This window comes from Hyla sarda, chromosome 1 (genome assembly GCF_029499605.1).
Source record: "Hyla sarda isolate aHylSar1 chromosome 1, aHylSar1.hap1, whole genome shotgun sequence".
NCBI lineage: Eukaryota > Metazoa > Chordata > Amphibia > Anura > Hylidae > Hyla > Hyla sarda.
Window position 1 is genome coordinate 393,842,959 of NC_079189.1, and position 15,407 is coordinate 393,858,365.

General features: G+C 45.0%; 1 protein-coding gene across 5 annotated transcripts in view; it reads right to left on the reverse strand.

The window, feature by feature from the left end:
* Positions 1-3,497: 3,497 nt before the first annotated feature.
* Positions 3,498-15,407, reverse strand: part of RNF31 (ring finger protein 31) — a 99,171-nt gene continuing 87,261 nt past the window's right edge. For all 5 annotated transcript variants that reach the window (XM_056525896.1, XM_056525878.1, XM_056525868.1 and 2 more), the window contains exon 22: positions 3,498-3,659. In XM_056525896.1, coding sequence (XP_056381871.1) covers positions 3,603-3,659 — 57 coding nt within the window. In that variant the 3' untranslated portion in view covers positions 3,498-3,602. The remainder of the gene's footprint in view (positions 3,660-15,407) is intronic.

Below are 15,407 nucleotides of genomic sequence, written 5' to 3' on the forward strand. Positions count from 1 at the left end.
CTGGCTGGGGGTGGTGCTGTATCCTGTTCAGAACGGTCAGTACCTTGCGTATATTCGCAACGGCCAACCGATGACGTACAAAGCCAACCTGTGAGGGGCCTATGAGGAAGGGAGGGAATGCACTGAGGTGGTCCGCCAGAATTTTAGACGCCAGTTTAAGGTCTTGATTGATGAGAGAAATAGGACGGTAAGATGAGGGTAGGAGAGGATCTTTGTTTGGTTTCAGTAAGAGCTTAATAGTGGCCACATTGGAATGAAGGGGCAGGGTACCCAAATGTAGTAGGTGATTGAAATAGGTAGCCAAAGGAGTCGTGATCTGATCAGCCAGTACTTCCCCGACAGTCCATCTGGGCCTGGAGCCTTTGCATTATGGAGACATTTTATGGCCTGCTTGACTTCAGCCTCCGAGAAATCTGCGTTCAAGGCAGCACACTGTTCTGAAGATAGGGAGGGCAACCGGACCAACTCCAGAAATTATCTACTCAGTGCCATGTCAGCTGGGGAAGAATAGAGGGACGCATAGAAGTCACGGAATAAGGAGTTAATTGTTTTGGGGTCGGAATGCAGCGTCCCAATTCATCCATCAAGGCAGGGAAGCGCTTGTGAGGTCACCGTCCTTTGGCCAGGTGTGCAAGCAATTGAAGTCCCAAAACCAAACAGTTCCGCCTTAAATCGAGAAAAAGAAGCCATACATTTGCGTTCAGACCAGAGGTCAAAAGTTGCCTTGGCTTCCTTCCACGCCTGCAAAGCTCGAGCAGATGGACAGGATGCATACTGAGTATAGACCGACTGCAACAACCTGCTCGCTTCCTGAAAGTGGTGAAGGAACTTCTTTTTCACAGTGGATACAAACGCGATTAGACATCCCCGCAGGACAGATTCAGCTGATTCCTAGTATAGGAAAGCATCATTGACATGTTCGCTATTGTGCCAATTCCATCCACCAACTCCTCAGGGAATCGACAAAGTTGTCGTCTTTCGACATATACACCGGGAAGCGCCACTGAAAACAGTCCCTTCGGATAAATGTCAGTCAATGAAAGAGAGATAGGGGAGTGATCTGAGATAACCATATCACGGACCATTGATCCATCTATACGGGCTAACAATTCTGGGGAGGTAAGGAGGTAATCTATACGGGACCAAGAGGAGTGACTATGAGAGTAATGGGTATAATCCCTACTGTCTGGATGCATTAACCTAAAAGGGATCCCGGAGACCCGATGATTCTAGAAATGTAGAATACATTTTGTCACTCTGTCGCACAACGGACCGATAAACCCCTGAAATGCTACAACATTCATATCCCCACCCACGATCTTGTTGGTAATTGGGCCTCAGAGTAGACTGGATGGCGAAGGATTTGCATTCGTTTGTTGGGAGACCTCAGACCTTTGACATTCCAGATCAGCTGCATGATGAAGGAAGCACAGGGCCGAGACCTGAGGGAGAGGAGAAAAAAAAGGGAAGAAAAGAAAAAAAGAGGGAGGGAAGTGTACAAAACTAACAAGAAAGACCACTCACACACATGACAAACACGGAGAGGAGTCAAGGACCCACTAAGCAAAAGTTATAGCAGAAGCACTAGAATCACAGAAATCACCGTCTAGCCCGATTCAGAGGCAGAAACTGCGAGGGTGATGGGGATTGCTTGAACCAAGTAAGGACCACTCTTTTTTTCTACCCAGGCTAGATAGCCCCACCTTTCGGCTATTTGCAGGAACAGAATACGGCAAGTCAACCCGCTAAACATACAAAATAAACAGTCTGGAAACTGAACTGGCCAGCATGGTACCTATAGACCCCTCCCCCTATATATCATGGGCACCCACGACTGTCAGCCCCAACAGAGGCCACACAGGGACGACATAGTAGCCAATGAATAAACAACCCACCCTCAGCTGCCAGGTGCTTAAAGTCCAGAGATGGTAAAGTGGCAGAGGTGGGAGTCACCTTAGAGGATTCGTGTGCCTGTGCATCGCAGGCATAGAGGTAGCTGGCAGGTGCTGTGTCTGCTTCTTCAGCAGGGGGCTGGCTGGGAGGAGGCTCGGAGAGGGCTTCCTCCATTAACTCCTTCAGGGCAGCTGGGGAGTGGAGTGAGTCACTGGGGGCACAGGCTGGGTGGTGTACATACCGGTAAGGAGAGGCTGGAGGCAGGACTGGTCCCGCTGCTGCGTCTGGGAGCAGGAGGGAAGATGCTCTCCCGTCCCTCAGACGGGTCTCGCTGTGCACTGCTGAAAGCCCTTCCATGTGTGGTTTGTGGAGCGCTGCCGCCACCATTGCAGGGGTGGAGGTCTTCTAGCAAATTTTTTCTAAGAAAAAGTGTACCTCCAGCTGTTGCATAACTACAACTCCCAGCATGCACAGACAGCCAAAGGGCATGCTGGAAGTTGTAGGTGTGCCTACTGCTGTTGTATATCTACAACTCCCAGCGTGCCCTTTGGCTTTGCATGCTAGGAGTTGTACTATACAACCGCAGTAGGTGAGTGATGTATACCCCCAGCTGTTGGATAATACTACTCTCAGCATGCACAGCCAAAGGGCAAGCTGGGAGTTGTAGTTATGCAACAGCCGAAGGCACAACTATAATTCCCAGCATGCCCTTTGGCTGTTTGCGCATGCTGGGAGTTGTAATTATGCAACAGCTGGAGGGCCAGGGGTTGGGGGGGAGGGTTGTGTGTTCGACTTGAGGCTGGGGAGGGGGGTTCTGGGCGCCAAAATGGAGCTTTGTTTGTGTAGGCAGAAATCCTTACATCGGCCTGTCTTCATAGCATGACGCCTTCACTTTTTCAGTTCTAGTTATGTGATCTGTAATCATGATGATCTGAAACATTTATAGGGGTACTCAAGGGAACTGAACTTATCAGGCAGGACTGGCTGGTGATCGGCTGAGCGGGCCGTCACTTGCTCTCGTCCAGGAAAGTAGGAGCCAGAGCATACCAGGGATTGGTACGCAGCTGGGGCCCCGTAAAGGAGATTGCTGATGTCCCAGCAGCAGGATCGCCCTGCGCAATCATACACTTATCTATTCTGTGGATAAAAGATAAGTGTCTGATAAGTTAATTTCCCTGGAGTACCCTGTTAAAGCTAGGTTCACAACACCGCTGTGCTTTGCCCCGTTTGTGTTCTGTTTGGCTCTTTTTTCTGGCGCCTAAGGGACCATGAACGGGAAAGAGTACAATGGGCACCGCCAGGTCGCGACGGATCCCACTGACTTTGAATGGAGTCCGTCGGGTGCCAGTTATTTTAGGGCAGTTGAGCGCAGAAAAATACCGGATATGCAGTATTTTTTTTCTCTGCCCAACTGTCATTTTGAAATGGAGCTCCCTTTAGCAGCGCTCAATGGTAATGTGAACAAGGCCTTAGTATGACAAATATGCAAAATAAAAATAAAAAAATCAGGAAAAGGACACTTTATCACAGTACTGACTGTATGTGGTGTGATGTAATTTTCAAAACTTGAAAACATTTATGAAAGCAACATTTTGCATACAGTGAATAAAAACTATACGATTTTTACTTTATTATTTAATTGATAAATATCTAATTTACAATATTTAATTATTTTTATGCCATACAGAAAGAGGGTAGAAAGAAAATCATTAAGGGTGATGATTTCTTTGAACAACTGGACTCAAGGGCATCTCAAGCATCAGCATCTAAAAAGAGAAAACCAATCATTAAACAAAATTAATAACATTATCATCATTATTATTTTTTTTAAATGCTTTTATTGAACTTTTTAAACTATATTGAGGGTTACAGGAAGAAGATAAAGGGGGTAGATCAAAGTAGCCTGTGTAAACCCAGAGATTCTAGCAGGTAGATGTGGCTAGTAGGGCACAGATCCACACAGTGCTATCCATCCAATATACACTCACTGGCCACTTTATTAGGTATACCCTAAATTGCTTGTTAACACAAATAGCTAATTAGCCAATCACGTTCCTCCCGTCCACCATATTAAAACTACATTTCCCAGCAGTCCTCACTGCCAGTAAGAGTAGAAAGGGGGTGTAACTTGCTGATATGATCATAAGGGGGCATGGGTAGACAAGTTATGATAGAAGAGGGCTGGGGGCTTGGTTGGACAATGTTAGAAAGGGTGTGTGGCTTGCCATATTAAATCAGAAAGGGAATTGGCTAGCAAGACTAGGAAACTGAAAGCCAGGACAAAGTGTCACATGATCTCCATTGGGGGATGGGGAAGAGAGGAGACGAAGTGGATAGAGATGAGCGAACTTACAGTAAATTCGATTCGTCATGAACTTCTCGACTCGGGAGTTGATGACTTATCCTGCTTAAATTAGTTCAGCTTTCAGGTGCTCCGGTGGGCTGGAAAAGGTGGATACAGTCCTAGGAAAGAGTCTCCTAGGACTGTATCCACCTTTTCCAGCCCACGGGAGCACTTGAAAGCTGAACTAATTTATGCAGGATAAGTCATCAACTGCCGAGCTGAGAAGTTCATGACGAATCGAATTTACTGTAAGTTCGCTCATCTCTAGAAGTGGACATAGGATGACAGTTTTTCCATCACAAATTACAACACAGTCTGGCTACGAGGGGACAGAATATGAATTATTTTTGCTATCCGGAGTACCTCTTTAAGTGACTTTCAACGTGGCATGGTTATATGGAGTTACCTACATCTTATACAATGAAAATGTGAATCAAAAAGTTTAAAGAATAAATCGGAAAATATTGGAAACAATTCCGAGGTATTGGTGTCAGAAGATTATTTCCATATATCCTACCTGTCTGTGGATTAAATGCCTTGATTATTGTGTTGGATTATATTGCTGTGGGGTCCCGTAGAGCCCGTCTATCAAGGACTTTTTCTTACTACTATTTAACAAATGTGCGTTAATGGTAACTATCGTGGATGATATGGTTATTGTTGCCAGACAGGCTGGTCTGAGGATTTTAGAAACTGCTGATCAACTGGGATTTTCAGTTGTGACGTCATGATACTTCGGCCCCGTAGACTCTGAGGCTGCAGAGCTGCGTGCAGCTTCCACAGGTGGTTGCTGCATGCGAGATTGCAGGGGGACCCAGCGGCGGGACCCCCACGATCAGACATCTGATCCCCTATCCTATAGGGGATAAGAAGTCTTAGGCCCGGAGTACCCCTTAAGGACCTAGGGCGTATGGATACGCCCTGGCTTTCGGGTACTTAAGGACCCAGGATGTATCCATACGCCCGTGGGAATTTCTGTCCCCGCCACGCGCCGGGCGGGGACCGGACCGGGGTGCCTGCTGATATCTATCAGCAGGCACCCCGCGCAAATGCCCAGGGGGGTCATCAGACCCCCCCCATGTCGGCAATCGGCGCAAATCGCAAGTGAATTCACACTTGCGATTTGTGCTGATTCGGGTCTATGGTGACCCGATGACCCGGAATAGAAGGTATATGCGGGTGTCCATGACACCAACGATCCTCCTGAAGTCATAGGAGTGAGGTGGCACGGGTGCCACCCCTCCTATCCCTGCTATTGGTCATCCAGACGCGATGACCAATAAGTGATCGGGGGCGGGGGGCTTTACTTTCGGTTTCCCCATTCTACCCACCCACAATAGGCGGGGCAGAACGGGGAAACGACACAGGACCGGCGACGCAGCGGCGGAAGAAGAGGACGGCGACGCAGCTCCGTGGATCCTACGGAAGCCGGTGAGTTGCTTAGCAACATCTGGAGGGCTACAGTCTGAGACCACTATAGAGTGGTCTCTAAACTGTAGCCCTCCAGATGTTGAAAAACTACAACTCCCAGCATGCCCAGAGAGCTGGTTAGGCATTCTGGGATTTGTAATTTTGCAACAGCTGGAGAGCTACAGTTTGAGACCACTGCACAATGATCTCTATACTGTTGCTCTCCAGATCTTGCAAAACTACAACTCCCAGCATGCCCACATCGCAGTTTGCTGTCTGAGCATGCTGGGATTTGTAGTTTTGCAACATCTGGAGGTACACAGTTTGGAGATCACTGTGCAGTGGTCTCTAAACTATAGCTCTCCAGATGTTGCAAAACTGCAAATCCCAGCATGCTCAGACAGCAAACTGTTATGTGGGCATGCTGGGAGTTGTAGTTGTGTACCTCTATCTGTTGCATAACTACATTTCCCAGCATGCCCTTCAGCGATCAGTACATGCTGGGAGTTGTAGTTTAGCTAAAGCTGGAGGCACACTGGTTGGAAAATACTGAGTTAGGTAACTGAAGGTTTTCCAACCAGTGTGCCTCCAGCTGTTGCAAAAGTACAACTCCCAGCATGCACGATCTGTCAGTACATGGTGGGAGTTGTAGTTTTGAAACAGCTGGAGGTTTGTCCCCCCCATGTGAATGTACAGGGTACATTCACACAGGCAGGTTTACAGTTAGTTCTCTGCTTCAAGTTTGGGCTGCGGCAAATTTTTCGCCGCAGCACAAACTCCTAGCGGTAAACTCACTGTAAACGCCCGCCAGTGTGAACGTACCCTAACACTACACTACACTAACACATAATAAAGGGTAAAACACTACATATACACCCCCTTACACTGTCCCCCCCAATAAAAATGAAAAACGTATTGTACGGCAGTGTTTCCAAAACGGAGCCTCCAGCTGTTGCAAATCACCAACTCCCAGCATTTCCGGACAGCCACTGACTGTCCAGGCATGCTGGGAGTTTAGCAACAGCTGAAGGCACCCTGTTTGGGAATCACTGGCGTAGAATACCCCTATGTCCATCCCTATGCAATCCCTAATTTAGTCCTCAAATGCGCATGGTGCTCTCTCACTTCAGAGCCCTGTCGTATTTCAAGGAAGCAGTTTAGGGTCACATTTGGGGTATCGCCGTACTCGGGAGAAATTGCACTACAAATTTGGAGGGGCTTTTTTTCCTTTTACCCCTTATGAAAAGGAAAAGTTGGGGTCTACACCAGCCTGTTAGTGTAACATTTTTTTTTTTTTTTTTTTAACTAACCTGCTGGTGTTACCCCATACTTTTTTTTTCACAAGTGGTAAAAGCAAAAAAAAAGGCCCCCAAAATTTGTAACGCAATTTCTCCTGAGTATGGAAATACCCCAGATGTGGGCGTAAAATGTTCTGCGGATGCACAACAAGGCTCAGGAGTGAGACCGCACTGTGTACATTTGAGGCCTAAATTGGTGATTTGCACAGGGGTGGCTGATTTTACAGCGGTTCTGACATAAACACAAAAAAAGAAATACCCACATGTGACCCCATTTTGGAAACTACACCCCTCACTGAACGTAACAAGGGGTATAGGGCGCCTTAACACCCCACAAAATAGTTGGATGGGAAAATGAGAAAAAAAGATTTTTTCGCAAAAATGCTGGTATTACCCTAAATTTTTAATTTTCACAAGGGAAAATAGGAAAAAGCCCCCCAAAATTTGTAACCCCATTTCTTCTGAGTAAGAACATACCCCTTGTGTGCATGTAAAGTGCTCTACGGGCAAACTACAATGCTCAGAAGAGAGGGAGCGCCATTGGGATTTTGAAGAGAAAATTTGTCCGGAATTGAACACCACGTGTGTTTACAAAGCCCCCATAGTGCCAGAACAATGGACCCCCCACATGTGACCCCATTCTGGAAACTACATCCCTCACGTAATGTTATAAGGGGTACAGTGAGCATTTACGCCCCACAGGTGTCTGACAGATTTTTGGAACAGTGATCAGATCTGTTCCAAAGATCTGTCAAACGCCAGTGGGGTGTAAATACTCACTGCACCACTTATTAAATTCTGTGAGGGGTGTAGTTTCCAAAATGGGGTCACATGTGCGGGGGTCGACTGTTCTGGCACCACGGGGGGCTTTGTAAACGCACATGCCCCCCGACTTCCATTCCAAACAAATTTTCTTTCAAAAAGCTCAATGGCGCTCCTCCTCTTCTGAGCATTGTATTGTGCCAGCAGAGCACTTGACGTCCAAACATGGGGTATTTCCATACTCAGAAGAAATGGGGTTACAAATTATGGTGGTCATTTTCTCCTATTACCCCTTGTAAAAATGCAAAGTTTGGGGAAAACACAGCATTTTAGTGAAAAAATAATATTTTTTCATTTACACATCCAACTTTCACAAAAAGTCATGAAATACCTGTGAGGTGTTAAGGCTCACTGTACCCCTTGTTACGTTCCTTGAGGGGTGTAGTTTCCAAAAGGGTATGCGATGTGTTTTTTTTTTTGCTGTTCTGCCACCCTAGGTGCTTCCTAAATGCGACATGCCCCCCAAACACCATTTCAGCAAAATTTGCTTTCTAAAAGCTAAATGTGACTCCTTCTCTTCTGAGCATTGTAGTTCGCTCGCAGAGCATTTTACATCCTAACATGGGGTATTTATATACTCAGAAGAGATGGGGTTACAAATTTTGGGGGGCATTTCCTCCCATTACCCTTTGTAAAAATGATAAATTTGGGGGGAAAAACTGCACTTTAGTGAAAAATTTTTTTTTTCATTTACACATCCGACTTTAACGAAAAGTCGTCAAACACCTGTGGGGTGTTAAGGCTAACTGGACCCCTTGTTACGTGCCTTGAGGGGTGTAGTTTCCAAAATGGTATGCCATGTGGGGGGTTTTCTGCTGTTCTGGCACCATAGGGGCTTCCTAAATGTGACATGCCCCCCAAAAATCATTTCAGCAAAATTCACTCTCCAAAATCCTATTGTCGCTCCTTCCCTTCTGAGCCCTCTACTGCGCCCGCCGAACACTTGACATCCACATATGAGGTATTTCCTTACTCGAGAGAAATTGGGTTACAAATTTTGGGGGGATTTTTCATCTATTACCCCTTGTAAAAATTCTAAAACTGGGTCTACAAGAACATGTGAGTGTAAAAAATTAAGATTTTGAATTTTCTCCTTCACTTTGCTGCTATTCCTGTGAAACACCTAAAGGGTTAAAAAAAAACTTTCTGAATGTCATTTTGAATACTTTGAGGGGTGCAGGTTTTATAATGGGGTCATTTATGGGTTATTTTTAATAAGAAAGCCCTTGAAATCCACTTCAAAACTGAAGTGGTCCCTGAAAAATTCCGATTTTGAAAATTTTGTGAAAAATTTGAAAATTGCTGCTATATTTTGAAGCCCTCTGGTGTCTTCCAAAAGTAAAAACATGTCGACTTTATGATGCAAACATAAAGTAGACATATTGTATATGTGAATCAATATATAATTTATTTGGAATATCCATTTTCCTTATAAGCAGAGAGCTTCAAAGTTAAAAAAATGCAAAATTTTCATTTTTTCATAAAATTTTGGAATTTATCACCAAGAAATGATGCAAGTATCGACAAAATTTTACCACTCACATAAACTAGAATATGTCACGAAAAAACTATCTCGGAATCAGAATGAAAGATAAAAGCATCCCAGAGTTATTAATGCTTAAAGTGACAGTGGTCAGATGTTCAAAAAATGTCCGGGTCCTTAAGGTATATTTAGGCTGGGTCCTTAAGGGGTTAAAGGTGGCGGTGGTGTAATAGTGTGGGAGATATTTTCTTTCACACTTTGGATAACTAAGAACCAATTGAGCATTATTTAACCCCTTAACCCCTTAAGGACCGGAGGTTTTTCCGTTTTTGCATTTTCGTTTTTTGCTCCTTGCCTTTAAAAAATCATAACTCTTTCAAATTTACACCTAAAAATCCATATGATGGCTTATTTTTTGCGCCACCAATTCTACTTTGTAATGACGTCAGTCATTTTGCCCAAAAATCTATGGTGAAGCGGGAAAAAAAATCATTGTGCAACAAAATTGAAAAAAAAACGCTGTTTTGTAACTTTTGGGGGCTTCCGTTTCTACGTAGTACATTTTTCGGTAAAAATGAGACCTGATTTGTATTCTGTAGGTCCATACGATTAAAATGATACCCTACTTATATAGGTTTGATTTTGTCGGACTTCTGGAAAAAATCATAACTACATGCAGGAAAATTAATACGTTTAAAATTGTCATCTTCTGACCCCTATAACTTTTTTATTTTTCCGTATATGGGGCGGTATGAGGGCTCATTTTTTGCGCCGTGATCTGAAGTTTTTAACGGTACCATTTTTGCATTGATAGGACTTATTGATCACTTTTTATTCATTTTTAAATGATATAAAAAGTGACCAAAAATGCACTATTTTGGACTTTGGAATTTTTTTGCGCGCACGCCATTGACCGAGCGGTTTAATTAATGATATATTTTTATAATTCGGACATTTCCGCACGCGGTGATACCACATATGTTTATTTTTATTTTTATTTACACTGTGTTTTTTTTTTTATTGGAAAAGGGGGGTGATTCAAACTTTTAATAGGGGAGGAGTTAAATGATCTTTATTCACTTTTTTTTTTCACTTTTTTTTTGCAGTGTTATAGGTCCCATAGGGACCTATAACACTGCACACACTGATCTTCTATGTTGATCACTGGTTTCTCATAAGAAACCAGTGATCAACGATTCTGCCGGATGACTGCTCATGCCTGGATCTCAGGCACTGAGCAGTCATTCGGCGATCGGACAGCGAGGAGGCAGGTAGGGGCCCTCCCGCTGTCCTGTCAGCTGTTCGGGATGCCGCGATTAGCCGCGGCTATCCCGAACAGCCCGACTGAGCTAGCCGGGAACTTTCACTTTCACTTTTAGCCGCGCGGCTCAGCTTTGAGCGCGCGGCTAAAGGGTTAATAGCGCGCGGCGCCGCGATCGGCGCTGCGCGCTATTAGAGGCGGGTCCCGGCTTCACTATGACGCCGGGCCCGCCATGATATGACGCGGGGTTACTGTGTAACCCCGCGTTATATCAGGAGAGCAGGACCAAGGGCGTACCTGTACGCCCTTGGTCCTTAAGGGGTTAAGGACACATGACGTTCTCATACGTCTCCATTTCCGAGTCCTTAAGGACACATGACATATGAGAACGTCATGTGTTTTACCGGCCCCCCGCAACCATCTGGAGCGGAGCCGGTCCCCGATGCCTGCTGAAATCATTCAGCAGGCATCGGGGCATATCGCCCAGGGGGGTCATTATGACCCCCCATGTCGGCGATGGCCGCAGATCTCTGGACAATTCAGTCCAGCGATCTGCGGCGGATTCCGGGTCAATCGGGTCTCCAGTGACCCGGTGACCCGGAATTATTGGCTGATCAGCCAGAGCCAGCAGGGGTGAGGTGGCACTGGTGCCACCTCACGATCGCCCTGATTCGTCGGCCGGATTACCGGCCGACCAATCAGGGTGCCTGCTGCGGGTGTCACTCCCGCAACCCGCTCCGCCCCTCTTCCGGAGGATGTGAGCGGGTGCGGGACGTTCACCCCGGGTGCTGGGGACCCCGATCCCCGGCGCCCCTGTTGGGATCGGGGCCCCAGGAGCAGCGGCGGCGGTGGAGACGACGAGGGACTGACCTGTGCGGCGAGGATCGTTGGAGGTGAGTGACAGCCTCCTGCTGTTGCTTAGCAACAGCTCCCAGCATGCAAAAAGGGCATGCTGGGAGCTGTAGTTATGCAACAGCAGGAGGCAGACCACCACAACTCCCAGCATGCCCTTATGGGCATGCTGGGACTTGTAGTTTTGCAACAGCTGGAGGCACATTCTTTCTATGGAAAAGTGTACCTTCAGCTGTTGTGTAACTACAACTCCCAGCTTGCACAATCAGCTAAAGTGCATGCTGGGAGTTGTAGTGGTGCATCTGGTGGTTGCATAACTACAACTCCCAGCATGCCCGTTGGCTGTCGGTGACTGCTGAGAGTTGTAGTTTTGCAACAGCTGAAGGCACACTGAGTTAAGTAGTAAACCAGTGTGTCTCCAGCTGTTGCATAACTACAATCCCCAGCATCCCCAGCCAAAGTAGTATGCCTCCAGCTGTTGCATAACTACAACACCCAGCATGCCCTTCCGCTGTCCGTACATGCTGGGGGTTGTAGCTTTTGCAACAGCTGAAGGCACACTGGTTGCAAAACACTGAGTTTGTTAAATTTCTGCCGCAGCTCAAACTGCCAGCAAGAAACTACTGTGAACCCCACGCCCATGCGACTGTACCCTAAAAACACTACACTACACTAACACAATAAAATAAAAAGTAAAAAACACTACATATACACATACCCCTACACAGCCCCCCTCCCCTCCCCAATAAAAATGAAAAACGTCTGGTACGCCACTGTTTCCAAAACGGAGCCTCCAGCGGTTGCAAAACTACAACTCCCAGCATGCACTGATAGACCGTACATGCTGGGAGTTGTAGTTTTGCAACAGCTGGATGTTCCCCCCCCCCAATGTGAACGTACAGGGTACACTCACATGGGCGGAGGATTACAGTAAGTATCGGGCTGCAAGTTTGAGCTGCGTCAAATTTTCTGCCGTAGCTCAAACTGCCAGCGAGAAACTACTGTGAACCCCCGCCCGTGCGACTGTACCCTAAAAACACTACACTACACAAACACAAAATAAAATAAAAAGTAAAAAACACTACATATACACATACCCCTATACAACCCCCCTCCCCAATAAAAATGAAAAACGTCTGGTACGCCACTGTTTCCAAAACGGAGCCTCCAGCTGTTGCAAAACAACTACTCCCAGTATTGCCAGATAGCCGTTGACTGTCCAGGCATGCTGGGAGTTTTACAACAGCTGGAGGCACCCTGTTTGGGAATCACTGGCGTAGAATACCCCTATGTCCACCCCTATGCAAGTCCCTAATTTAGGCCTCAAATGCGCATGGCGCTCTCACTTTGGAGCCCTGTCGTATTTCAAGGCAACAGTTTAGGGCCACATATGGGGTATCACCGTACTCGGGAGAAATTGGGCTTCAAATTTTGGGGGGTATTTTCTGCTTTTACCCTTTTAAAAAAAGTAAAATTTTTGGGAAAACAAGCATTTTAGGTAAAAAAAATATATATTTTTTTACATATGCAAAAGTCGTGAAACACCTGTAGGGTATTAAGGTTCAAATTACCCCTTGTTACGTTCCCCGAGGGGTCTAGTTTCCAAAATGGTATGCCATGTGGTTTTTTTTTGCTGTCCTGGCACCATAGGGGCTTCCTAAATGCGGCATGCCCCCAGAGCAAAATTCGCTTTCAAAAAGCCAAATGTGACTCCTTCTCTTCTGAGACCTGTAGTGCGCCAGCAGAGCACTTTTCACACCCATATGGGGTGTTTTCTGAATCGGGAGAAATTGGGCTTCAAATTTTGGGGGGTATTTTCTGCTATTACCCTTTTTAAAATTGTAAAAATTTTGGGAAACCAAGCATTTTAGGTAAAAAAAATATATATTTTTTTACATATGCAAAAGTCGTGAAACACCTGTAGGGTATTAAGGTTCACATTACCCCTTGTTACGTTCCCCGAGGGGTCTAGTTTCCAAAATGGTATGCCATGTGTTTTTTTTTTGCTGTTCTGGCACCATAGGGGCTTCCTAAATGCGGCATGCCCCCAGAGCAAAATTTGCTTTCAAAAAGCCAAATGTTACTCCTTCTCTTCTGAGACCTGTAGTGCGCCAGCAGAGCACTTTTCACCCCCATATGGGGTGTTTTCTGAATCAGGAGAAATTGGGCTTCAAATTTTGGGCGGTATTTTCCGCTATTACCCTTTTTAAAAATATAAACATTTTGGGAAAACAAGCATTTTAGGTAAAAAAAAATTTTTTTTTTTTTACATATGTAAAAGTCGTGAAACACCTGTAGGGCATTAAGGTTCACGTTACCCCTTGTTACGTTCCCCGAGGGGTCTGGTTTCCAAAATGGTATGCCATGTGTTTTTTTTTTGCTGTTCTGGCACCATAGGGGCTTCCTAAATGCGGCATGCCCCCAGAGCAAAATTTGCTTTCAAAAAGCCAAATGTGACTCCTTCTCTTCTGAGACCTGTAGTGCACCAGCAGAGCACTTTTCACCCCCATGCGAGGTGTTTTCTGTATCGGGAGAAATTGGGCTTCAAATTTTGGGGGGTATTTTCTGCTATTGCCCTTTTTAAAAATGTAAAATTTTTGGGAAACCAAGCATTTTAGGTAAAAAAAATATATATTTTTTTTACATATGCAAAAGTCGTGAATCACCTGTGGGGTATTAAGGTTCACTATACCCCTTGTTACGTTCCCTGAGGGGTCTAGTTTCCAAAATGGTATGCCATGTGTTTTTTTTTTGCTGTCCTGGCACCATAGGGGCTTCCTAAATGCGGCATGCCCCCCAAAAACCATTTGTCGCTCCTTCCCTTCTGAGCCCTCTACTGCGCCCGCTGAACAATTAACATAGACATATGAGGTATGTGCTTACTCGAGAGAAATTGGGTTTCAAATACAAGTTTGCAAAAATTCAAAAATTGGGTCTACAAGAACATGCGAGTGTAAAAAATGAAGATTTTGAATTTTCTCCTTCACTTTGCTGCTATTCCTGTGAAACACCTAAAGGGTTAATACACTTACTGAATGTCATTTTGAATACTTTGGGGGGTGTAGTTTTTATAATGGGGTCTTTTATGGGGTATTTCTAATATGAAGACCCTTCAAATCCACTTCAAAACTGAACTGGTCCCTGAAAAATAGTGAGTTTGAAAATTTTGTGAAAAATTTCAAAATTGCTACTGAACTTTGAAGCCCTCTGGTGTCTTCCAAAAGTAAAAACTCATAAATATTATGATGCAAACATAAAGTAGACATATTGTATATGTGAACCCAAAAAAAATATATTTTGAATATCCATTTTCCTTACAAGCAGAGAGCTTCAAAGTTAGAAAAATGCAAAATTTTCATTTTTTTCATCAAATTTTGGGATTTTTCACCAAGAAAGGATGCAAGTTACCATAAAATTTTACCACTAAGTTAAAGTAGAATATGTCACGAAAAAACAATCTCGGAATCAGAATGATAACTAAAAGTATTCCAGAGTTATTAATGTTTAAAGTGACAGTGGTCAGAATTGCAAAAAACGCTCCGGTCCTTAAGGTATAAAATGGCCTGGTCCTTAAGGGGTTAAAGACTATAGCCTACCTGAGTATTGTTGCTGTCCATCCCTTTATGACCACATTGTATCTATCTTCTAATGGTTACATCCAGGAGGACCATGTCACAAAGCTCACATCCTCTTAAACTGGCTTCTTGAACATGACAATGAGTTTGCTGTACCCCAATGGCCTCCACAGTCACAATCCACAGAACCTTTGGGAAGTGGTGGAATGGGAGATTCACATGATGGATCTGCAGCAACTGCCATCATGTTTTTATAGACCAAAATCTCTGAGGAATGTTTCCAGCACCTTGTAGAAAGTATGCCACAAAGAATCAAGGCAAAAGGGGTCCTACCCTGTACAAGCAAGGTGTGTCTAATATAGTGGCCATTGAGTGTACATTGGAGGAGGAGTGGGTTTCCCAATGTTGATCAGGTTTACAATAAGAGCAATCAATAGCTAACCAAAAGAGCAATTAATCCAGGTCTCCT